General features: G+C 39.9%; 1 protein-coding gene and 1 long non-coding RNA gene across 2 annotated transcripts in view; both read right to left on the reverse strand.

Annotated features, from left to right (window-relative positions):
- On the reverse strand, positions 1–2,196 carry LOC138926910 (uncharacterized). The gene has a single exon (XM_070282520.1). It carries the CDS (start codon positions 2,194–2,196, stop codon positions 1–3), a length of 2,196 nt encoding a protein of 731 aa, XP_070138621.1.
- A 16,136-nt stretch (positions 2,197–18,332) lies between these two features.
- LOC138926845 (uncharacterized) overlaps positions 18,333–27,578 on the reverse strand; it is a 161,775-nt gene continuing 152,529 nt past the window's right edge. The window contains exon 2 of the long non-coding RNA XR_011443509.1: positions 18,333–18,678. This is a non-coding gene — a long non-coding RNA (uncharacterized lncRNA). The remainder of the gene's footprint in view (positions 18,679–27,578) is intronic.

Genomic DNA, 27,578 nt, shown 5'->3' on the forward strand with positions numbered 1-27,578 from the left:
TCAGAGCCGCTTTAGAGCGTTGCTCCGGCTCTCAGAGAGTTTGTCGATACCACCGCGCCACGGAAGTCCAACTTCATATTTTCCGGACTTCTTTTGGCACGTGTTTTCCAGTATCTTCACTGCCAGCTCATCTTCAGCTGAGTACAGCTTTCGTGGTACGAGTGCATCAAGGTTGAAATGTTCCTTGATGTCATCATAGAGTTCTTGCCAGTCGCAGTCGCAGTGGTGCATGAAAATGGATCGTTGTGGGTTTGCCGATCCTTGGATGCTCCATCCTAGCATGCACTTCGATGCTATCGGCTCGTTCCATTTTCCTGCGCGGATCTTGCGAGGGACTGCTAGCTTCCAGTTGTTGGTTCCGATTAGCAAAGTCGGCTGGGCAAAGTAGGACCGTAGCGGCAAGTCTTTCAAATGCTGGAATCTGTCGCATAGCTCCTTCATGTTGACTGTCTGTCTCGGTAGTGCTAGGTTCTGAACGGTCTGGACGTTGTTCAACCAGTAAACCTTATCGCAGTTCATTTCCGAGATTTGGACGGATGCCTTTACGGATCCACTCTCGAGTCGAGTCGTCTCTGCGGTCCACTGCAAACACATTGGCGCTGCCTGGCCTTGTATTCCCAGTCTTTGGAATACTGATGCATCTGCTAAGGTCACGGATGATCCTTCATCTAGGAAGGCGTAGATCTCGGTCTGCCTGCTGCCGTAGTGCAGCTTGACTGGAATGATGCGAAAGAACTGACTTCCGTGATTGTCGTCTCGATGCGTACTCACGTGACTCTGTGGTCTGTCTTGACCGATTGTGTTGGAAACATATTCTGTATGAAGCAACTCATGGTGTCTCCTTGTACAGCCATTAATTCCGCAGTTCCCGGCTCGGCATCTGTTCCGGTGTACCTTGAGGCAGCAGAAACAGGCTTTACCCGCTCTGATTACCTGCCACCTGTGCTCCGCGTCAAGGTTCGAGAATACCTGACATTGTGCTGGGTTGTGACTCGGGTCGCCGCAAGCTACGCACCTCTGTTGAACTTGCTGCTGAGCTGCTTCCGTATGGATCGCGTTCGATCGTGTTTGTCCTCGTGCTGGTCCAGTCTCATCTGCCTCTCCCTTGTCCGGGCAGCGACTGTTGTGGGAATTAACTGCGCCAGTTTTATAAAACGATGGCGCCACCACTAACGACGCTGCTTCTGCGATTTTATAGAGCCAATCACTGAATGCCTTAACTGCGGCCACTCTATCGTCGCGGGGTTGCATTGCCCAGTTTAGCTTGTGTTGGTTAGGAAGCTTATCTACCAGCTCCTTGACCAACATTGGATTGTTGAGATGCGCCTTCAGATCGCACGCCTCCATAGTGGCACAGACGTTTCGCACTGCCAGCGCGTACTCTATTAACGCCTCCAATCTGTCTTTGGGTGGTGCCAGTCTTCGCACCCTTTCCACCATTCTTTCTAGGATGTGCTCTGGTCTGCCGAAGAACATCTTCAAAGTACTGATGACTTCTGGGACTAGGTTAGGAAGTAGGAGTTTATCTCTAACCAAGTCACGAGCTTTCCCTTTAAGCGACTTTTGCAGACGTAGCATGTTTTCCACATTCGTATATCCCGCTGCTGTCGTACTGTGTTTAAATGTGCTGATAAATAACGGCCAGTCCTCAGGGTCCCCGCTGAATGTTGGAAGGTCCTTGGGTATAGCTTGCCGGGCCGCTATTTGAGTACTTGTAGATGAACCTGTGGCTCGAAACATCCCAGCTACCGCTACGTCAGCGGGGTTCATCTGCATGAGAATTTTGTACTTTTCTTCTATGAACTTTGCCTCAGACTTTCTTTTCTCCTCGAGCATATCTAACAAGAGTTGGTTCTTGTTCGTGTCCGGATTGCCTTCCCGAACATTCATGTTCTCTTCGTTGCCGGCAGCATCGATTAGCGTATCGACGGCTAGCGCTTTGCTGTGCGGTTCTGGGGTATCCATTGCGTCTTCACGTGTTTGAGACTGTACTGGTGATCTTTGCATACCGCTGAACGGTGCTATGTGGCTGCAACCCGCAAGACAGTAATCGCAACTCCAATCCTTGCTCTCAATGTCGTCCTCTACGCCGGCACACTCGAAATGGTACCACCTTCCGCAAACGTCGCACTGTACCAAATTTTCTGACGCTGTTTCGTTTTTGTTCTCGCAAATTCTGCACACTTCAACGTTCATGCTTCGCGTCGTCCGGCGTGCTTGCAATATGGCGTCTGCTTTTCTTCCTCTTGGTTGCGTGCTTACTCGACCTAGCCTGTGGCTGCTAGGGACGCGACGCCTTACCTCTGCCTTTATCCGCAAGAGTTCTGGTTTTCCCCAAGAATGGCGTGCTCAACTCGACCTAGCCTTGGCTGCTAGGGACGCGACGCCTTCCCTTTCGTTCCTTCCAAAATTTGTCGCCTCCTGTCGGTCTAGCTGTTGTCTGCTAGCGACGCGACGCTGTTTTTTCTGCCTTAATCCGCAGGTAACGAAGTTTTGGAGGAAGTTTTTTAGAAATGTTGAGGTCGGGGCGAGGTTGGTGCACGATTCTTTAAGCAAACATCGATTTGGTTGTTCTTTCCTTTATTTAAATCAAATCAAATGCTGGGCGCGCGAGCTAAAAAACTTCGTCGTTTTCCCTCGTCTCGTTAGCTTCACCTAGCGATCGCAAACGCCTCGTCCTTCCGCCATTTTTCTGTATATCGATAAGCTTACGTCTAGCGTTTTTCAGAACTTAATCTAAACATTATTCAACACTAATATTAACGATTTCATTTTTCAAATATAAACTTAATTCTATGACGGCGGTAACAACTTCACTTCCCTGGATTTTAAGTTGTACCTCCGCGCTGCCTCTTCATAGAGACAAATTCCCTATATTGTCTATATGTATAATTTGCGGCACTCCAAATGGCGTGAAAATATGTTCTCTTCGGAATCCGGCCACCGCCACCGACGTTGCTTTGGACATAGCTTTAACAGCATGGTGTTGCCGCGCCTGGATCGGGGGTATTTTCCGAGGAAATCGAATTACAACTTCTGCAACGGTCTGTCTGTCTGAAAACTTCTTTTCCCATCGGAGGTCTCGTAGTGTGCCTTGTGTGCTGATTTTCTTTACAGCTGATGCAGGAAGTAACCCATTCTTTCACCTGTACCACCATGTTCGGCCAATAGTACATTCGCTGTAGCCTCGCTAATGTGTACCGGATTCCTCCATGAAGTGCCATCTCCCCTTCATGGGCTTGCTGCACTATTGTATTTGTTAGTTCTTCGGGGATCCACAATATCCAGTCGAAATCCTCGCTGTCCTCCCGGCAAAAACGAGTCTTCTTAAAGAGTAAGCCTTCTTCCACCCGTAAGTCTGGGAATCGATCTCCTTGCTCTTTAACTAGTTTCATTCTTTCCAGGTACTCACTTGCGAATGCCGTCGTCTCCATGTTTAACAGGCTCAGCTCTTCTTTATCGTTGGGGCGTAAGAGAGTATCAGCCACCACATTGTCCTTTCCTTTTCGATGCTCAATGTTAAATTGGTAAGGCTGTAGCGCTTGAAACCATCTGGCCAGTCTCCCTTCCAGATTTTTAAAAGACATCAGCCACTTAAGGCTCGCGTGAGCCGTCAAGATGGTGAACGGCATCATCTCTATGTATGGACGGAACTTTTCAACAGCTTTGACTGCAGCCAGACACTCCTTCTCGGTTACACTGTAATTCAGCTGTGCGCCCCTCAGCTTTGCCGAAAAGAAAGCGATCGGCCGTTCCGCTTTCTTGTCGTCCTTCTGGAACAAGACCATGCCGATTCCTACATGACTGGCATCACACTGAATCCAGAAGTGTTTCCGGAAGTCCGGGTGGGTTAAAACCGGCGCACAGCTCAGTGCTTGCTTCAGCCTCTAGAACGCTACCTGCGCTTCGGATGTCCACTGTAGCCCTTTTCCTCTTATCAGGCAATCGGTTAAAGGAGCGCTTATCTCGGAAAAATTTTATATGAACCTTCTGTACCAATTCGCGGTGCCAAGGAAACTGCGCAACTGTCGGACGTTTTTTGGGGCTTCAATTTCTTTAATGGCTGCGATTTTCCGTAGATCTGTTTTCAGAGCGCCATCTCCTAGAACATACCCTAAATACCGCAAGTATTTAAAGCAGAACTTTGACTTCTGCAACCCGATGGCCAAATTCGCCCTCCGTAAGCATCTTCCCACTTCTGCTAGCAACTCACAATGCTCCTCAAAGGCTTTCGAGATCATTAACAGGTCATCCAGGTATACGAACACTCGGTCTCTGAGTCTCTGTGGGATGACTCTATCCATCAACCTGCATCGTTTTTGCGCCGCATTGAATAACCCAAAAGGCATCCCCCGGAACTGATATAGCGGCCTACCAGGTATAGTGAAAGCCGTATACGGACGACTCTTTTCATCCAGCTCTACTTGCCAAAACGCATATTTCAGGTCGATGCTGCTGATGAAAATAGTGTCATCGACCCGGCTGAGAATGGAATCTATATTCTGCAACGGGTAGGCATCCTTCACCGTCAATGCATTTAGCTTCCGTGAGTCCAAACACATTCTGTTCTTGCCGGGTTTTTCGCCCGATGTACTTTTATTTAATTCTATAAAAAAAAAACATTCATTTATCCCTGAATCTTATCTGCAGGGATGGGAACACCCGGAAGAACACGAAAGACAGCCTTACAAAAAAAAAAATAGATAAGGTGAATAAATAATTAACCATAAACTAATTAAAAAAAAAACCAGAAAGGAAAGCTAACTTCGGGCGGAGCCGAAGTGTATATACCCTTGCAGTTAAAACCGGATATATATCGCAAACATCGGATATAGTTGTCCGATCCTTATGAGAATATTATAATATAACCAATTTATAAAAAATAAAGCTCAAACAAAGTATCAAGCTTCTATCTTCAAAAATACAAAAGTAGGTATTTTTACCAAAAACCATAACCGATCGTTCAGTTATATGGCAGCTATAGGATATAGTCGGCCGATCCCTATAAAATTTAGTAGGTTGGATTAACTGACCAAAAATTTAATCTGTACTAAGTTTCAGCTTAGTACACGTATATGTATACGTATATCTCTCATGTTAAACATCTCTCACTCTGTAACTCTAAAAACACCGAAGTTATACCATTTCCGATCAATCAGTTATATGGCAGCTATAGGATATAGTCGGCCGATCCCGGTCGCTCCGACTTGTGCACGTGTGTGCAAAGTTTCAAGTCGATAGCTTTAAGACTGAGAGACTAGTTCGCGTAGGAACAGACAGACGGACATGCTTATATCAACTCAGGAAGTGATCCTGATAAAGAATATATAAACTTTATAGGGTCGGAGATGTCTCTTTCACTGAGTTGCACACTTTTGTACAAAATTATACTCTCTGTATGGGTATAAAAATAATAAATAAATAGATTCCAAACAAGCAAAATAAAAAACGACTACGTAACATAATTTATCGAATCACCAAAATAAAAAAAAAACCCACAGCGGAAAAGAGAACACTACGGTATTGGGCACCACGAAGGCTTCCCTTCCTTGGTCCAAATCCTGGATCCTTGGGATCATCACCGGCTTTCCTTATACTCCCCTTTACCGATCCGCACTATCACATCTTGAATTCCACGTTTTCATTTCCCCCCTTTTTGTATGTTCTCACTCACAATTCATTTTAATTGATAATTTAATTTAATATTTATTGTTTCATTTTTTTTCTTTTATGTTTTCAGTTGATCTATAGATCGTTGAATAGATAATTTAAATAAATAAATTTATAAAACAACAGACAGGGTTTCAGGTACTTTTAAAATTCAAATTCCCAAAAAAAAAACCTTGGGGCCACCCAGGAAGTTGGAAGTTGGCTCCAGTTGGATGATGAGCTCCAAATCTTATTTCTTCGAAATGTACTGAAGAACTACAATTATGATTTAAGAATCGTTATGATCTTGGCTTCGATTTCTTTTTTTTTTTTCTCGTACTTACATCAGAGCTCCGTAGAAAATTCTTTAGAAATTTAAATTGAATTTTTCCCACGTGTCCTCCTACTGTTGCCGTTCTTTTTCCTTTTTTTTATTTTCTCCTAGATCCCTGCTTTCCTTGCAGTCACAACGCTTGGATCCCGGCTGGTTCGCCCTGGCTTCTTCTTTCTCGGGTCCAATCAATTCGCCCCGATGTGCCCCTTCTCTAGCTATCATTTGCAGACACTATCGACACCTAACAGACTTTCAACAAATCCCAAGGTCAAACGATGTCTATTTGTGGCTTAGATTTAGGAAGACCATTTTTTTCACACGGACAATTCTACGTGGCATGCTCTCTAGTGGGTAAACCATCCAGTTTGTTTGTGTTAGCTAAAGATGGACTAAAAAAAAATATTGTTCACGCTATAGCACTAAGAGATTGACTTGCTGAATGACGATAAAATAATAACTTAAAAATAATGTTTGCCTTTTGTTATTTTTATATTCCCTCATAGTTCACAGCGCTCCAGATGACTTTATAATACATAAGTCTAGAACTGAGTAAATTCTTTACAGAAATTATAAAGTCATTATGTGGCAAAACAACGTTTGCCTGGTCAGCTAGATTAATATAAAATTTAAGTTTATAGGTTAAGATGATTGACTCGGCTGGTTGACACTAAGACCATAATAAAAAAATTAGAGTGAACTCAAAAAATTCGTTCACACCATAAAGAATGAACGATTTTATTCGTCCATGTTATTCGATCATAGTACCAACCTTTAATAATACAATAAAACTTTAAAAAAATCTTTGGCACAAACCCATGATTCTCTTTCACCATTCCATTTCGTCGCTAGCTAAGCGACGTTCTTATACCGGGCATTAAAATGGTATTTTTGAAAAACAGTATTTATAGTATTTTTTGTTGGTAAGAATCTTATCGTCATCGATGCGGCCACGCTGTTAGGATTGTTATTACTCACCTACACGTGTTGTTATTGAACATTAAAATGGGATTTGCTCGAGGTCGTGTTGGTGCCGGAAGGGGTTTCCGCGGCGGCAACAGTGGATCCAATTTTAAGTCTACTAGCAGTGGATTCAACAAGGGATTTCGGGGCGGTCGTAATGGATTTGATAATGGTAATGATCTCTTTTTTTAAGTCTGAATATTTTAATTCAAATATGAAAAATTATAAAAATAAAAAAGTATGGCTCTAAACTAAGTGTTCATTGCTCTAAGTGTTCATTCATCTTACATTTTTTAAGTACATATATATGTATGTACAGTATGTCAATTAATTGTTTGAAAAATAAAAAATTATAATTTGTTAATTAAGTTTTTAAAATTGGTTTTTTTTTATTTGTAATGTTCTTAGAACTATTAACTATAACAAGAGATCAAAAACAATGTGGAACCATTAAATATTTACTTTAAAATACATTTTTGTGCCATTTTTATTTTGCAAACTATTGACATATTGTACACACATACATATGTATATGACACACAAGTATCAATAAAGTAAAAACAATGTGTTTAGTCACTAAACTTTAGTGGATATAATAGGAATAAGTGTTCACAAAGTGTTTCATGGCTTGTAGTTTTTTACACCCTAGCAGCGAACATTATAATTTTTGTCAAATATGTTGAAAGCAGTCTTAGAAACACGACCCTATAATGTATACACATATGTTCATATATATATTCTTGATCGGGATCACCTCGTGGATTGATATTTGTACATACAGTATGTCAAGAAACTGTTTACACATAGAAAAAAAATCATAATTTTTGACTTTGCATGCAAGAAAAACGCCTGTTTGTGTTTTTTTAATATTAATATGTACATATGTAAGCATGTTTCTACACGAACTTGACTCTTTTAAAAAGCTATCGACTTTAAATGTTCCACACACCCTTTTTTCCTTGGCACGTATATAAGTTAAAGTACATATTAAGCTACATAGCTTTTCTTTCTTTTTATACCCTTGCAAAGGGTATTATAATTTATACCTATAAATAAAATAAAAAATACCTATAAATTATTTATATTCTTGATCAGGACCACCTCCTGAGTTAATATAAGCATCTCCGTCTGTCTGTTTCTAAGCAAACTAGTCTCTCAGTTTTAAAGCTATCGACTTGAAACTTTGCACACACCCTTCTTTCCTTTGTACGCAGTATATAAGTCGGAGCTGCTATATAACTGATTGGTACATAACTATGTTAGGTCAGTTAATCCAACCTGCCGTATAAATGAACGATCGGAAATGGTATTTGGTAAAAATACGAACTTTGGTGTTATTGAAGAAAGAAGTTTGGAGAAGATTTTTGAAGTTACAAACTTCGTACTGCAACTTCGTACAGATTCTATTTTTGTTAAGTTGACCCAACTTTCCAAATTTTCATATTTCATATCCTCTAGCTGCCATATAACTGAACGATCGGAAATGACCCAAATTTCGTGTTTTTTAAGATAGAAAGCTGGAACTTGGTACAGATTATGTTTGTTGCCAGTTAATTCCTAACAAATTTCATTCCGATCGGCCGACTGTATCTTATTGCTGCCATATATGCAAGGATTTAACAACATATATATTTTCATAATATTGTTTATTTTATAGGGTTCAAATTTTACTCATTTTTTTACAAATCGCCATTAAACAACTTTGCATTTTGAAGTAAACCTGAGCTCCGCACCACGCGCGCTCTTAAGGGGTTATATACAGTTGTACCGCGCAAAAATATGGATTTTTATCGATTTTTTTTGACACCATAGAAAATATTTATGAAAAATGTTTTACCGACGTTGTTTAGTACATGGTTCTGGGTACTTAATTAAATTTTTTCATAAAAAAATATTACATAACAAAAATGTTATAGGCGAATTCCCTGATCGTCTTTTTTCGATGGTGTCTTGCGGTGGACAAGATTTCTCGAAAACGGTTCATCCGAAATCCAAAATTCAAAAAAGTTTAGTTAGTATATTGTATTGTCTAGTCCGTGAACGAGGGATTTTTTATAAAATTTTGATTTAAAAAAAATGGCGACGTTTTTAACAAAAAATGTACTTTTTCAACGTATAAGATTTTCGTTTTTTGTGCTTTAAACAGGGACGGACTGTAACGGTTATAATTAAAAAAGCAAAAAATTACAAAATAAAAGTTATTTCTTAATTTTTATGAAAAAAATTTATTTTTAATAATTAAAATTAATTTTAATAGTAAAAAATTAGTAATAATTATTAAGTATCAATTTTTATATAAAAATTACGCAATAACTTTTATTTTGTAATTTTTATTATATAAATTGGAAAATAAAAATTATTCGATAACTTTTATTTTAAAAATTAAAAATAAAGATTGAATCTATATATCTTTTGATCCGTTGAAGCCAGATCCAATATATATATATATATGATCTACACATCAATACCTTTCAGATGGTATATAATAAGTATGTATATATGTTTATCCGCTTATGTGCCTGTGCAGTATTGGCAGTATTGGCCAATCCCGGTCGCTCGCACTGCGTGCGAAGGAAAGAAGGGTGTGTGCAAAGTTTCAAGTCCATAGCTTCAAAACTGAGAGACTAGTTCGCGTAGAAACGGACAGACAGACGGACAAACGGACATGCTCATATCAACTCAGGAGGTGATCCTAATCAAGAATATATATACTTTATAGGGTCGGAGATGTCTCCTTCACTGCGTTGCACACTTTTGGACAAAACTATAATACCCTCTGCACGGGTATACAAATTTCGCCGTTATACTTCCCTTTCAAAACTGTGGCTTCGATAACGTTGTTTAATAATTTCTTTACCGCCAGCCGGGTGACATTGCGGTGCCAGCCACAGACGTGGCTGGTTTATGTTCCGGAACATAATAATTACTGATCCGATTTTCAGTTGCAGATTATGAGGTGGTAAGCCGGGCAATTGCAGCAAATTTAAAAATTCTGTTGAATAATTGACAACTTTATCTTCATTAGTAATGGAATCACTGATTTGTAATTCTTCAATTCGCCAGCTATTTTCTCTTGAATCTGAAAATTCATTTTATGCACATCAACTTTTTTGCTGCCAATATAACATGTTTGTTTAACCAAACGTGATTTACGTAATTTTGAGCAATGTTTGGGAAAACCATCTCCATGAGTTCGGTCTTTGATTCACAAGTTACAAAAATTGGTAGGGAAAGTAATGTATCCAGATGATGTATCAATAATAATACCAATAATAATAGCAATAGCAATAATAATACCATTAACAATATCGAGCAGTTGTTTGGAAAATACTTCTCCAGACTGGTCTTCCCTCAATTCGTCTCTCATGTTTATACTTAATTTAAGTATTTTAATGTATTTCCATAAAATGTTCAACTTCAAAAATGCATTCGGTTCATCAGCAGGCGTTGAGCGTGGAACAACTGGCAACTATTTGTCGAAAATAACCTGTCAATAGTATCATTGCACCACCAAACTGTTTTTGTTATTTCGTAAATCTTCCATCTTGCCTCCAAAGATTTTTTGTGTGCCATCGTACATTCATCCCTTCGTACATTCATACTTACCTTGAAAGTAGGTAAAAAATTGTTTTGTATAACTTTTGTTGCGCCAAATGACGTCATTTAAAAGCAATTATTATATTGCTGGACATATCGGTAAAAAAAATGATTCGAATCTGGCCCATTTCCGGAAACTAATGAATGTAGTGGCTCTGGTGTGGTACCAATGGCGTCAATTTGACTTAACCGCTGTCGCAACACAATCCAGGGGCTTCTGTTTTGAATTTCAATGTATTACAATGTGGACACACAAAATTCATTAGTCCAATAGCACAATTTGCTCTGAACTGTAATCAATTGCCACACTATAACTAAATGCAGCTCTGTGGGGATTAAACACAACATTTCTATGTTGATTTCGATTCCGTTGAAATTCATTTCGATCTTCGCGTTGCTCATCAGTTTGCTCTTATATATCTTTGACTTGCCGTATTTCGAGCTCTGCGGCTTAAGTTTGTACGTCTGGTTGCTGGCATTGTTGGTTTCTTGTATTGGTTTCTGTGTAGCCACCAAAAGTTACCAAAAATCGATATGAAGTGAAGTGAACTTACCGTGAATAACAAACACTATAAGCAAACAAAAAACTTTTTAGTCTTTAAAACAAACGAACTTAATGTGTTGTCACTTAATATCAACCAATTTCTAGACGCAACCATAATATTTGACAACCAGCCCCAGGCCAGTTTGATTTTCTTGTGTATAGGAAATAGAAAAAGCTGTTTTTATGGTTTAAAACTTAAGAACGCGGAAACTTATGAACGCTTTTCTTAATATTTTTTTCCGTAAGTACCTTGTAAAGAATACCTATTAGAAAACTACAAAAAAAAAAAAAAAATGAAAACTGGTTTCATTTTTATACGAGGGCTGACAATAAAGTAAGGTCTCCAACGCTGCAACTTCGCCGGATCACGCGCTAGGCGAAATCTGGCGACACCGCCGTGTTTCTTGGTTCCCCACTAGCACTTTGTTGCTGTGTGAGGCGTCCCGCTCAGTCTTGGCTGAGCAGCCGTCAACGATGGAGGTACCTCTCGCGTCAGCGTCCAAGTGCGAATTGCGTTCTTTAATACGTTTTTTGAGTGCGAAAAAGGTGACACCTATTGAAATCCATCGTCAACTAGTTGAAGTTTACGGGGAAAAGTGTATGGACATAAAAAACGTGCGTAAGTGGAGCCGCGAGTTCAATTTCGGGCGCACTAATGTGCACGACGAGGAGAGAAGTGGCCGACCGTCGGTCTCGGATGCGATTGTTCAAGCAGTGGAGGCAGAAATGTTCAAAAACCCCCGTGCGACAATTCTACCACATGTTCCCCCCCTGAAAAAACATCTCGGAGGAAAGAAGTTTGATAGTGACGCGGAGGTTCAGAAAGAGGTCAGCACCTGGCTGCGCGAGGCGGACGGAGTGTGGTATTCTGCCGGCATAGACAAGTTCATCGTGCGGATGCGCAAGGTGTTGGAAAAAAATGACGATTATGTAGAAAAGTAGCCAAGACCTTGGCCTTTCCAACGATGTCTCGCTTTTTGTAAATAAATGTAATTTTCTATACAAAAAATTGGAGACCTTACTTTATTGTCAGCCCTCCGTATATATAGATTTTTACATAATCGAAATGCTATTATCATCTTAAAAGTAGCATCTACTTAAGTATAATAATTTTTTTAAAACAGTTTTAGTTCTCTTCGTAAAAAATTTAAAAATGCTCCTTTTTTGAATCGCGAATTTGTGTAAAACCCTAAACCATTCCATTAAGGTTAGGCACAAGGTAGATTCCAAGGTAGGGAAGTCTCTACATAAGCTCCCAAAAACGGATAACAATAATCCTTCCTCACCACGACAACACGGTTTGATACGTCAAAAGATGTCTTCTTGATTAATTTCTTCTGACATTCGTCAATCTGCTTCTTTCAGCGAAAGCCTCCTCTGACAACCTTGCTCCGTTTGGCAATATTCGCAACTGACTGCTTTCATATTATGCGGAATTTATAAAAAAAAAAGTTATAACGTTTCAGCCACCGTCGTATTCCTATTTACGTGATTCGGCGACGGCAGCGCAATCGTCTGTTCCGACCACGCTCAATAATTGAGAGAGAAAGCATTTGAAAAATTGCAATTGGAATTGATGTAACAAGTTTAGATTAAAACAAGAAAGGAACGCTAACTTCGGCAATTAGCTAAAAAAAAGTCCCAAGCTTCTATCTTCAAAAATACCAAAGGTGGTATTTCTACCAAAAAATATTTCCAATCGTTTAGTTAAATGGCAGCTATAGGATATAAGGCCAATCCTTATGAAATTTGGTAGGATGGATAAACTGACTAAAAATAGAATCTGTACTAAGACCCACCTTCAAAAACACAAAAGTTGGGTCACTTCCGATCGTTCAGTTATATGGCAGCTATTGGATATAGTCGGCCGATCCTTATGAAATTTGGCATGTCGTATTATTTTGAACTCTCTATATGGCTCTCGTGTAAAATTTGAACTCTCTAACTCTAAAAACACCAAAGTTTTACCATTTCCGATCAATTAGTTATATGGCAGCTATAGGATGTAGTCGGCCGATCCCAGCCGTTCCGACTTATACTGCGTGCAAAGGAAAGAAAGTTGTATGCAAAGTTTCAAGTCGATAGCTTTAAAAATGAGAGACTAGTTTGCGTAGAAACAGACAGACGGACATGTTCATATCAACTCAGGAGGTGATCCTGATCAAGAATATATATACTTTATAGGGTCGGAGATGTATCCTTCACTGCGTTGCATACTTTTGGATAAAATTATAATACCCTCTGCAAGGGTATAAAAAATATTCTTTAGAATTTTTCATTTTTTTTTATGTAAAAAAAAATTATTATTATTTTTTTAATTTTAAGATTCTTCTATTTTTTATATGATTACTTTTTTTTGTTGCAGGTCCACCTGAAAGAGTAATTCCCCTTGGAAACTTTATTTACTCTTGCCAAAATGATTTAGTATGCAAAGTAGAAATTCAGGATGTACCATATTTTAACGCTCCAATTTACCTTGAAAACAAGGAGCAAATTGGAAAAATTGATGAAATTTTTGGTACAGTTCGCGATTATTCGGTCTCCATAAAATTGTCTGAGAATGTTGTTGCAAACAGTTTCAAACTAAATCAAGCTTTGTTTATCGACCCTGGAAAGCTTTTACCGATAGCTAGATTCTTACCTAACCCACGGCCACCAAAGGGACAGAAGAAAAAATCTCTAAATCGTGCAACAAATAATTCTGGACAAAAAAACTTTTCGTTTCGAGGGGCATCAGGTAATTCTTCACAAAAGAACATAGAACATTATTTAAATTTATTTTTATATTTTTAAAGGTGGACGCGGTGGGCGTAATAGCTTTGGAAATGGCGGGTTCAGAGGGAATGGCCGAGGAAAAGGAAGGGGTAATTCCGGTGGAAACAATCGAGGACGTTGGTAAAATTAAATTTTTCTATCATACAATAAAAGCAAAAAAAATAAAACTCCCATTTTTATAAAAGAAACAAATGTAGTTTAATTTGGCAGCTTAAAAAGACTATGTTGGAGCCTTGGAAGTATGTTAATTTTATTCAGATGTTTGTAATGCATTGAAAAAATAATCTCTGACCCTATAAAGCAGTGGAGCCCACACAAATGCGGGGACGTGTAAGAAACAGTCTTTAATCGCATACCCTCGCAATCCATCCGCCCTTTCTAGAGGGGCGACCGAGACCAAGTCAAGAGAGTTAGAAAGCGAGTGACGGTCGCGAACAAGACGGCAGATGCAGCGGGTCTATCGACTGAAAGTTTGAGGTAAGGAGTTTTGCGTTTCTTATAGTTATTGTTCATATATTTAAAACTAGAAAGATGATCGAGAGATGTATGCGGCAAAGACTCTGCAGTGGCGGCGGACGAAGCTGACGAAGTCGTTAGGAGAGAGTGTGTTGGAGATATACTCCCGTAATATCGATACTCGCGTGAGTTATAAAGTTTGGTCGTGCTAACGAGAACTGAAAAGGGTTGCCACAGTGTAATAGTGCGGAAATGCATTGTGACGTCATAGAATGACTTTGTTCTTAAGGATGTAGTCCAGTGGTCGGCACCCCAATACATTGATATGATTTTACCGCATTAGTGTTAGTAACGAATAGCAGAATGTAGGCTGTGAGCATGACGTTTCACACATTTATACTGTGTGTGTGTGGCAGAGCTCGGGCAGAGAAATTTCCTATGCCCCCGAGATAGGGCCGTGCCGACCTCTGATGTAGTCTCATGTGTAAGGTTGAAAAAATCGATTTTTTTTTTGTTCACATATTTCGAAAGTACTGTTTATTAAGAATGTACTGTTAAAGTTTCAAATAAAAATATCAAATAATGACAGAGATACAGCCCATAATCGAGAGCGTGCCTACACCGAATAGTATGAGTTACTCGGTAGCGTCTAAACTTTAAACGCTTTTTTCTCGGAACGACATTTTGTGTGCGGCGCAGGTTATTCACAAAATTCTATGGTACCGAACTAGCTGAAATTTGGATATGTTCTAAAAAGTAACACCTCTGTCCCGTACTAGAATCATTTATTTTTAATGATTAGTTTTTTTTTTTATCATTAATTTAAGAGACATTTTTTTAATTTTTTGTTTTGTGAGTTCACTATTTTGTTGTTTATTAATGAAAATATTTCATTCTAGTACGGGACAGAGCCATAAGCTTACAAAACAATAATCTATTCTAATTTTTTGGTTCGAATGACTCTAGCAGTCGAAATCACCTGCGCCAGGGACCTACCTTTTTTTTATATGCATACTTTGACATGCTATAAAGTGTATTAAACTACACAAGAATAAATTAAACAAAATATTTTCAAATAGTTTATGATGCCTATAAAAACATATTTGAAAATTAACACAATCGCATTATTTTTTATTCCAAAAAAATTTTTTTGAAATAATCTCTAAAAATTAGGTCGGAACATGAGACTACATCCTTAAATGTGCAAAGCTTTGTTAGTGCTGCCCGAATTGTTGAAGACTGCAAAAAATAAGGTTTGGCGGCTTTTTTTTATTAAGCTGCGGTGCTGACGATATTAGTTTTGTTAAAGTTGTGTTGCTGTAAAGTTGTAAGTGGTTCTAATATGTGAACGTTTTATTCTGATAAACGGGCTTAACATTTTTTTTCCTAATGCTGTACAATGCTGGTGTTCTCGGACGTAGATGTTCTCTGACCAAAAACTGGGTGAACAAATCATCTTGAACATCAGCACGAGCACGAGAAGGCGTGTCTCTAATATATTTTTCTTGGTATTTACTATTGTTTACGTGAGGGGCCGGTGTGCCGCAACTTTAAGAGCGCACCCGCGCTGAAGAGCGCACCAGCACTAAAGAGCGCACCCGCGCTGAAGAGCGCACCAGCACTGAAGAGCGCACCCGCGCTGAAGAGCGCATCCGCGCTCGCCCCTCTTTGCGCTCTCGCTCCTTTGTCGGCCGTCGTCGATCGTATTTTTTGCTATTACTTTTGCCTTGTTTTCCTTCTAAGTTAAGTTTTTTAATTCGATGTAAGCAGCCCAATAAAGCTGACCGCGTTATATCCACTGGAAGACGCCCCCGACTTTTTATTTAACATTTCTACTCCTGGAATCTTTTGCGGAACCAACGCCCCCCTACAAAACATTGGTCCTTCGAGCCGGATAATTACTGGATTTTCTTCTGCCAGCAGTTCTCGGCATTGTTCCGCCAAAAGATAAGTACATTTTTCCGTCCCCATCTCTCTGCCGGTCTTCAGCAGTGATCCGAACATTAAATTTCGTTCACACTGCTGTAAGATTGTTTTTCCCTCCGTGTCAACTCCAAGTCCGAGTTTTCCAACACAACGGAAGGTTGAGATTTTCTAATAATTTATAATAATCTTAAAATTCGGCAAATTTTTCTATCCGTCTCCGTTTTGTGTGCTGCCCATATTCCTCGCCGTTTTCGGCCTCTCCGTTATCCATTCGCTTGCCAACGGTCGAGGCATATGTGCATCCGCATACATACATACGCACATACATATTTTTTTGGTGCAATTAATCCGCGAAAAATTCGCAAGTGAACAGTGAAATTGTGTGGTGACAAAAAGAAGGCATAATTAATATTGGCCACCGCACTATGGGCGATTAGTTGATTTTGGCGGCATAAAGTCCACACATAGAGCTAGGAGCTTAATTTTTTTTTTAAGGTTACTAATATTTTAGTTTGTTTTCGTATTTTTTTTTTTTTATTTAATTTGACTATGCCTTTATTTTCCGCCCCTTTATAGCCCCGGCACTTGTACAAAAACTTAAATTTTTTTAGCAAAGCATAAAAATAGAAAAAATAATATTTTACCATGTTTTAACAATATTCTAAACTTAAAAAAACAAAAAGTTAATAATCTTCTTCATCTAAAACAAAAGAATTCTCATGTTTGTCATCGCTTTCGTTGTCTGATTCGGTGTCTTCATCATTAAAAAAAATTGTATGAACTCAGCTCTGATGTTGGATGTTCAAGTGCATTTTTCTTTTAAAGGAACAAAAAAGAGCAAAAAACATGATTACTACAATAAACTAGACACTTTCGTTAGTAACTTGCCATTTTTAGTTGGATGTTTTGATATGCACTTTTCAAGAAATACTCCACGAAACACAATTAAAATTGTTAGATTTTTGCTAAAAATACAATCAACAATAACACTGGAAATTAAAAACACCACGAACATTTATACACATTTATCGTAAATAAAAGATTCTAAATACGTTGAGCTTTGCTATCCATATTACACTTATTAATTTAAACGAAGCCAATAATAATTTAGGCACTTTCAACAGCATGAAATTTTTTGTGCCAATTTATATAATTCGAGCATCAACAGATCATCTGGTTTTGAAGGGCTGCCACAAAAAGAGAGTTGCTACCCGATAAAAAAAAAATTGTTTTTCAGCTAACAGAATTGTTTACTATTAATAAAAAAAACATTTCCTTAATATTTCACCATAAATTTTATGACTTTATGCCGCCCATTATGAAAAATCGCCCATAGTGCACCGGTGTGAATTAGTTCCGGAATTTCCAAATTCACCGAACAGTCCGCCGCTGTCGTAATATTTGTTTTTATCTTCCTCAATCAGTGTCATTTTTTACACCACATAACTTTTCTGTTCCCCCAATTATACAGTCCACTTATCAAAGCTCCACTGTGCCAACATATGCCCACATGCCCTTACATATATCCGTACTAGAGGTCTGCAGGAATACATTCTTATTGCCTCAGCCATAGAATACATCCGAATGGAATAGAATGAATGAGTGCAAGAGACACAACGAATTGAATGAGAGGGAGTGAGAGTGTGAGAGAGTATTGTAACTCATGGGCATTCTCTTGCTTTGAAACAGAGTGAGTTGGTGTGGGAAGTAAAAAGAGTGCTTTTGGAATGAGGAATGCAGCCGAATGTCTCGAATGGTTTTTAACACACTCTATGCATTCATTTATTTTCTTCTGTTGCGCAAAACGCTTCTTAAATACTTCCTTAATAATGAGGGAATTGACCGAAAGGTGAATTATGATAGAGTGTTTTTTTACTTTGGTTTTTAACTGTTATTATTATTTTCTTAGTGTTTATTGTTTAGTTTTTCCAAATTAAATTATTTTGCAAATTTTTTTAGCGGCAAAATTGTGGTGGAAAATTATTTATTCATAAATATTGAAAATATTTTTACATTTGTATAAGTAAAATATGTAAAATAAAATATACAGCATAATAATGAATATTTCTGGAAAAAAAATCAATGACTTAATTCACTTTTGAATTATTTTATTCTCAGCGTCTAAAAATACAGGCAAATATGCATAGTTGTATCGTACATTCTAGAATGCATTCGAAACAATTCGAATGCGAACTGTAACTCTAACTCATTCAATTCGGTTTTTATCCCCCGAATGTTGTGCGAGTGAGACCTACACAGTCGCACTCACTCATTCATTAATTTTCGTCTCAGCATTCCATCTCACTCAATTCATTTTCGAGGCTGTGCATTTGAATGTCGTTTTTTAGCTATTCATGCAGACCTCTAATCCGTACCTGCATGCATGTCCATATTAGGGTTGTTGGTTTTTGAAAAAATATCGTATTGATGATATTTGCTGTGAAAAAAATATCAATCGATAATATTAAGAAATATCACAAAAAAAAATCGATATATCGAGTATTTTTGATATTTTTTATGGTCAGCTAAAATTGAAAAAAGGTCGTTTGTAAATTTAAAAAAAGGTTTTAATATGTGTTTTCATCCGCCATGAACTGCAAATAAGAGCTATTTTTTATTTAAAAAGTGAATTGAAAAACAACAAATATTTATGTATACCCACTCTCAAGCAACTTTTATTTACGTTCTTTGAAATAAAAAATAACAAAATTATTAAGGACATAGTATTCAAATTTATTTATAAAAAAACATTATATAAAAAAAAAAGTTTTAAAAAACTTAATTAATTCATGAAATATGTACTAAATAATGCTAATTACTTAATTCTCGTATTTAATGCTCCTAATTACTCTAAATTACAAAACAAATCTTTCTTCAATGATTTTAAAAAAACTCTTTCGGTTATATGCTGGTGCGGGAGTCACAGACAACACATTTAATGGCAGAAGCCAACCGTTCAGATGGAACCGAACTTCCAGGCGGGATAAGATAACTTAATGCCAATTTCTGGCTTAAGAGTGACCAAACATAAAATATCGGAAATACCAACTCAAAAATATTATTATCGACTATTTTTGCCCAAAAAATATTCCGATAATAATATTTTTTTTAAGAGAAAATATATCGATATATTGATATTTTGATATATTTCCGACATCCCTAGTCCATATATTTTCTGCCTTCAATTCCAGGAAATATATAACCGATAAAATTTAACATATACAGTCCACTTATCGAAGCTCTACTGTACCATCATATGCCCCACATGCCCTTGCCCTACTTGCATGCATGTCCATATAATTTCCAAATATTTTCTGCCTCCAATTTCAGAAAATATATATCCGATAAAATTTAAAAAATATTTTACATTTTCTAAAACCAACAACTATAAGCCGCCATTTCACTACAAATCCGTGATTGTGTCGCTTAAATTCTCGACCTAGCCGTGTTGTGTTTTTCGGTTCTGTTTATTATACCCTTGCAGAGGGTATTATAATTTTGTCCAAAAGTGTGCAACGCAGTGAAGGAGACATCTCCGACCCTATAAAGTATATATATTCTTGATCAGGATCACCTCCTGAGTTGATATGAGCATGTCCGTCTGTCCGTCTGTCCGTCTGTCCGTCTGTCTCTCCGTCTGTCTGTCCGTCTGTCTGTCCGTCTGTCTGTCTGTTTCTACGCGAACTAGTCTCTCAGTTTTGAAGCTATCGTCTTGAAACTTTGCACACACCCTTCTTTCCTTTGCACGCAGTATATAAGTCGGAACGGCCCGGATCGGCCGACTATATCCTATAGCTGCCATATAACGGATTGATCGGAAATGGTATAACTTTGGTGTTTTTAGAGTTAGAGAGTTCAAATTTTACAGGAAAGCTATTTTTGGCAAAACATTACGACATGCCAAATTTCATAAGGATCGGCCGACTATATCTTATAGCTGCCATATAACTGAACGATCGAAAATGACCCAACTTTCGTGTTTTTGAAGATAGAAAGCTGAAACTTAATACAGATTATATTTTTGGCCAGTTGATCCATCCTACCGAATTTCAATAGGATCGGCCGACTATATCCTATAGCTGCCATATAACTGAACGATCGGAAATGACCCAACTTTCGTGTTTTTGAAGATAGAAGTTTGGGACATTTTTTTTAGATTTTTTATTTTAGTTAATTGGTTTTATTATGATGTAATCATAAGGATCGGCCAACTATATCCGATGTTTGCGATATATATCCGGTTTTAGCTGCAAGGGTATATCAACTTCGGCTCCGCCCGAAGTTAGCTTTCCTTTCTTGTTTTTCTTTGAGGTACGTACAGGGTGCCGACGGCATAACCGGCTGCATAACAAAATAGATTACAAAATCAATTAATTATAAATTTATGTATTTATAATTATAACTACGAAAATTTATTTAATTCTTATTTTCCGTTCGAGCAAAGGGCCAGGTTTTTTAATTCACCTTTCCGGCCACTCAATAATTAAAGTCGAAGATTTAATTATCGGAAAATTATAATTAATTAATTTAATTATCCACCTTCTGTCCGAATAGAGCCGCGGTTTTTTAATTCCATCTTCTGGCTCCATCATATTTAAATCCGACAGTTAGCCAAAAATTAATTATTTATATTTTTGTGTGTTAAATTCAAGCCAAAGTTAAGTCCACCTTCCGGCTCCGCAAATTCGAAAATAGTTAAGAATTTAATATCTCAGTATATATATTAAATTCAGTACGAACCACACAAGTCGAAATATACATCGAAATAGACCGTCATCATTTTTTTCCGAACAAGCACGAATTTCCGGTACTTTTTCCATTTTTTCGTGCCTCCAACTCTGCTTCTACTCCGCATCAGGCAACATCCGCCTACAATCCGAACAAACCTCGTCTCCTTTTGGGTTTTTTCTGGTGCCTGAAGTTTTTCTTTCCACATTCGAATTGTGCCGCACACGACTTTCCTTTCCACATCGGCGCCACTAGTTCGCACTTGCTCCTTGTAATTGCCTTTCATCCGCGATCTCACCGTTCTCATCGCATTAGTGCGACCGGCCACCACTTCGTACGGGGCACCTGTTGCGCGAGTCAGTCGACAAGCGCTGATCAGCGAATTGGACTCTGAGAATGCCCACGGGAGACGACAAAAAGCCGCGTTCGATCCCAGCCATCCGTTTGGACAGATCTCAATCCGCATCTCCGCGGACGCCTCTTTTGAAGGCTACCAGTGCCAGTCCAAGGGCAAGGAGTGACGAATCCGTCAATACAACCCCCGGTCCTTCACAGAGGCAGACTCACTCCGTCGCAAAAATGGCTCCAAGTGCGGTCGAAGTGGCGTTGAAAAAGTTCATCGCCACAACAGATCGAATTATCCAATTTGAGGATAACATAAGTACTCCGGGCGCCCCAGAAACGGAAATAGGCTCCCAATACATGTGCGAAGTTCATCGGGACCAAATTCAGGCACTATGGGAGAAGGTGGAGAAGAGCTATGAGAGCTGCTCCGATTTGCTAGCCGTGTCCGACGACAATGCGGCCGCCTCGACAGTGCTGGAAGCGAAGTACTCCGTCCGTGTGTGCTCCGTGTTACTCCGTCTATTCGAGATGTATTGCCCAGCTTCGGGAGAAAATTGCTTCCCAATCCACTCAGGCTCCCGTCAATGTCCACACGCCCGCGCCTACAGGCTGCCGGTTACCTCCGGTGGATACCGAGGTCTTCGCGGGTGATTATCTTCGGTGGCCCACTTTCAGAGACTTGTTTACGGCCATTTACATCCAAAACTCGCGGCTCACCTCGGTAGAGAAGTTGTTCCACTTATTGTCCAAAACAAGTGGTGACGCCCACGCCATTGTTTCTAAGGCTCCGCTTACCCATGAGGGGTTTGTCGCCGCATGGCAAAGCCTCACAGACCGCTTTGAGAACCGGCGGCTATTGGTCAACAGCCAGTTGAAGATCCTTTTCAACATCCAGGCTATTTCTCAAGAGTCCGGGGTCGCGCTGAAGGAGCTGCAAGCTACCATTCAGAGTTGTTTGACAGCCCTAGAAATGTCCTCCGTTAATGTTGAGGCTTGGGACTGTCTCCTTGTATTTATGATTTCGTCAAAGCTCCCCAAGGTCACACTTTCTATGTGGGAGCAATCCGTACATAATAAGGCCGAGATTCCAACATGGAAGGAATTTGATAACTTCCTGACAGAGCGCCATCGGACTCTGGAGGCCATCGTCGACGTCAGGCCTAGTGGCTCCGTGCAATTTCCGCCAAGGTCGGGACTTCCTTCTGCCCCTGCTCGGAGGCTCACTTCATACGAGACTCGAATGGTTCCGGGCCAAAAGAGCTGCGATCTTTGTTCGAGGGAGGACCACCCCATTCGCTTATGTCCGCGTTTCCTAGAAATGGATGTAAATGGGCGCTCTGACTACATAAGGAGGAAGCAGTTATGTTTAAACTGTTTTGCCCGAGGGCACCAGCAGCGAGACTGCACGAGCGCCCATACCTGCTCCACATGCCACAGCAGACACCACACCCTCTTGCACCGCGGCAATCCATTCGCAACCGCTCCAAGTCCGCCTACGTCAACAAACGGCCCCGAGGATCAGTCGAATGTGCAGGTGTGTTTCGCTTCCGGGTCAGGAGCCGTCCTACTGTGCACGGCCCTTATCAACGTGTGCCATTTGGAGTGCACCGTCCAAGCACGAGCACTGATAGACTCAGGCTCCGAAGCGACGTTCATAACGGAACGACTGTTCAACCTCGTCAAGCCTCCCTTCAAGACGATTCAAGCCCAAGTTTCCGGCCTTAATCAAACCATACTAAACCATACTAACATAACCATGCGCAGTCTACTAAATTGTGCCATTTCTCTATTCGGTCGCCGTCAAGACCCGGGCTACAATTAGAGACTGCGGCTTACGTTCTTCCGCAGTTGGCAGGAAATCTGCCATCATATCCGATTTCGCGAGATCGTCTCAAGGGGCTGCCCAATATTACCCTGGCGGACCCCAACTTCTTTGAGAGCTCCCAAGTCGATGTGTTATTAGGAGCTGACATTCTTCCGTCCATTCTCCTCGGTAATTCCAAGGCTAACATCTGCGGGTCGCTTCTCGGTCAGGAGACCATTTTCGGATGGGTGCTGACAGGCCCATTATCTCCAGCCAACCCCCGCAGCGTGTCTGTTTTTTCCGCACGAGTTGCCCGCAGCCTCGGTGACTCACTGGTTCAGGGTTTCGATTCCGGATGCGAGCATAACTCTGTTACGACTCCTTCTTCGATTTACACATCGCATCACGCTGCACGGCAATCAGCTGATGATCCGACTGATCCGGGTCTAATTCTAGATTCCAAGGTCATATTCAGCACGATGTCGCCACGCCCACGCAACGCCCCGTCACTGGAGAGCAGATGTACTCGAGGTACACTATCCTACCGATGCCGAGTCTGCAATGGGATCCATCCGTTGAAGAAGTGTCGGCGCTTCCTACGCCTTAGTGCCGAGGAGCGGCTCCGAGTGGTTCTCGTGAACCGCTATTGCTCGAGCTGCCTGGCCCACGAGCACTCCGACGGATCCTGCCGGCGTGGGGACGGCTGTAAGACGTGTGGTTAGGATCACCACACGCTGCTGCACCCCGGGACCAAGGAGCACCGCTCACCGCCCACGGGAGACAGTACACCTGGTGTCTCGCTCTCTCGTCGGCCGTCATCCGCCAACTCCCGGCGCGGTTCGGGTGCTTCTCGCCCTGCGTCCGCCATTTTCCGGCACTCACAAGCCGATCCACGGCCATCGACTTCCCGGCGCTCGTCGGCAACTCCTCGGCATTCTTTCGCCACTGGCTGGCAGTCGTCAAGCGCTCCACTGCTTTCGTCCGCCACTCATCGGGTGCCGTCCACCGCTTTTCCGCCCGCGTCATCCGCGCCTAGGCAACTTTCCGCCTCTCCTCGAGGGCCCCCGCAGGACGCGCTCGCTGCGCCCACCCTATCGTCGCTGCTGAGACGGAACAGCGTCAACATCGGGACCCGGATTTTCGACACGGGGCCTTCATCGACCGTGTACGCCCTCTAGCTGCAGTGACGCATAGCTAGCGACGAGGGATATGTTGCAACCCGAGCGATTGCAAGGGGGGGAGGATGTTTACGTGAGGGGCCGGTGTGCCGCAACTTTAAGAGCGCACCCGCGCTGAAGAGCGCACCAGCACTGAAGAGCGCACCCGCGCTCGCCCCTCTTTGCGCTCTCGCTCCTTTATCGGCCGTCGTCGATCGTATTTTTTGCTATTACTTTTGCCTTGTTTTCCTTCTAAGTTAAGTTTTTTAATTCGATGTAAGCAGCCCAATAAAGCTGACCGCGTTATATCCACTGGAAGACGCCCCCGACTTTTTATTCAACATTTCTACTCCTGGAATCTTTTGCGGAACCAACGCCCCCCTACAAAACAACTATAATAACACAATTTTTAACGTTAATTGTAAAATGTCGAAAACATTGTATAACAAAAGATGTTTGAAAAATGATAATTAATATAATTTTTTGTTAATATTGTACTGTAAAGGAAACAAACAGACCGACCCACAAATGGATGGACAAACTAGACACAATTCTTTTGATTGAGAAGGAGAAAAATCGATATAACATTTTAACGGATCAGATCGGGCTGAATGAGATGTCAATCGACGCCAATGTCAATTATTATTAATTTGCACGAGTTAATTATAAATTATTATTTTTTTTCTTATATTTATTTTTAAAAATTCATGACAAAACAAACGTATATGGTCAATGGATTCTTAAAGTAGCTTCTCCAACTAGATATAAACCATTAGTTTTATTTAAATATCTGCATCCCTGAGCTTCTACCAGGGCTGAAAAGTTCATTAACAGATCAGCAGGTTATCGCAAACAAAAAGGCGGAAAGCTGTACACAGACTTTGAACTTTCCGCAATTTGTAATACGGGCACCAATTTTAACGAAACAAAATGGAAAATGTTATTTGTGGTATGTAAAATATAATGTAATGAAACCAATTTGTTATCAACCTTACGTGTTTTTTCTGTGAATTGTTTTCGTGATGTCTTAAAATAGTTAATTCGTATTAAAAGTGTCTGTGCATTATAGAGTGTAACTAATTTTCTGTCACCATTTTAGTTTGCAGAAGTATTAATGTATATTTGTTCTTGATAATCTTATTAAAAACTTGTCGATTAAAGACAAGGTCGAATTCAGCCACTGCACACTTTTTGGGGTTTGGCTGCGCCGCAAAAAAAACAAAGACGCTGTATCTGATTACATTTTGGAAAAACTGAGCATAAAAAATCTTGACTCGGAAGCTAAAAGCAACATTTTGAAAAAAGTCAAGAGTTTCGACATATATTTTAGCCAAAATGTAGCTAAATACAATAGAAATATAGCTCCTCTATAGGTCCATCCTTCAATATAGGTCCACGGACTCCTTTGATACTTTATTGTCCAGCCTTTATCTGAACAAAAGACTATGCAAAAACAAAAAAAAAATTCTCCCACATGATGTAATCAAACTTTTGGAAAGTCCTGCAGTTCTTTTAAATTTGACAAGCGAAAGTACAACTGAAGCTGAACACAGCGACTCCAGCTCCGATTCGAATGATTCTTTTTCATTGGAACTGGACGTAGAAATAATATAACTACTATGAATAATATTAAGTTTTAACATTAAAAACAAAAATAAAATATATAAAATGTCTTTTAATAATATTCATGCGTACATGGGTTTTGTTTAAATTAATGGAATTGGGGGCGGTAGGTGTGGGCGTGGTTATATCGAATTCAAATTTTGGCTATATCCTTGTGGTGATCTTATCATCAATTGTGCCAAGTTACAGCACTGTAGGGTCATTTTTGGATTGTATGCAAAAAAAATCGGTCAATCCGGCCACTGTGCAATGCATTGGTGCAAGAATTTTTTTCCCATCCATGTGGGTGCACTGAAAAATAAAATTATAGTCACATTTACAAGGGGTCTAAAAAAATCAATATATAAAAATAACATTTTATTACAGCAATGAAAAAAAGGACCTACATTTTTTACAACAGCTTATTATTATACTATGACAAATATGCAGTGCTTATTACTTTAAAAAAAATGTTCTGCGAAGAACAAATTCATCGCTTCAGGTCTACCATTTTGGCAGAAACAAAAACAAGAATGAATTTCTTGCAGTGAAAAGTTTTCGGCACTGCAACAACAAAATTCATTCGGATTAGCACGACTAAGGAGAATAGGGAAAACACGAAAAATTTTTATTGTACTTGCCCTTTGCCTATGCTGGGACCAACGAAGCTTATGGCGTGAGCAGTCACGCACAACTCCGTTATGTATGAGCATTTGCAAAAACAAATGAGCAGCGAGAGCAATGGGATGAGCCACACTGGTATAGAGCCTCAAATGGTGCAACATTAATTTGAACTCATTTTTCTCAAAACAAAAGTTAGTGGTATCGCTTTCTCGAAAATAAATAAAGAAACTGATCGGTCTAACATTTTTCAGCAGCGCTATTTTTGGCAAAATAATACGACATGCCAAATTTTATAAGGATCGGCCGACTATATCCTATAGCTTCCATATAACTGAACGATCGGAAGTGACCCAAACTTCGTTTTTTTGAAAAAAGAAAGCTGGAACTTGGTACAGATTATATTTTTTGTCAGTTAATCCGACCTACCAAATTTCATAACGATCGGTCGACTATATCTTATAGCTCCCATATAACTGAGCGATCGGAAATGGTTTTTGGTAGAAATATCAACTTTGGTATTTTTGAAGAAAGGAGTTTAGGACTTTTTTTTAGATTTCTTATTATAATAAATTGGGTTATATTCTCATAAGGATCGCCCAACTATATCCGATGTTTGCGATATATATCCGGTTTCAACTGCAAGGGTATATGAACTTCGGCTCCGCCCGAAGTTAGCTTTCCTTTCTTGTTTATTTATTTTTTTAAAGTTTTCAATTTTATTTGAATTTAATTTCTCCCCTTGTACATGTATGCACATGCTAAAGCAAGTCTCCCGCCCAATGTCAGTAACCGTGGGTAAAAGGAGTCACCAGAGTTGATCTCAAGGATGGTGATCATAAGTTGGGATGGCAAATCGTGACCATATCTACACCAGTGGTATCTCTTCGTTCACACTTTCGTTCACCCTATACCCATTTCTACTCTCTCTGTTAAAAATTGGAACTTCTATAAATTTCTACCGGTTCTATCTTGCCATTAATTTGTCGCTAGCACGCTCAATTAATATGTAACTTGAGCCGACGAGCAAGAGCCGGACTCTATAGCAAGCAAAAGTCCTTCTCAACACAGCTTAGCAAT

Source organism: Drosophila bipectinata, chromosome 4 (assembly GCF_030179905.1).
Source record: "Drosophila bipectinata strain 14024-0381.07 chromosome 4, DbipHiC1v2, whole genome shotgun sequence".
NCBI classification, from domain to species: domain Eukaryota; kingdom Metazoa; phylum Arthropoda; class Insecta; order Diptera; family Drosophilidae; genus Drosophila; species Drosophila bipectinata.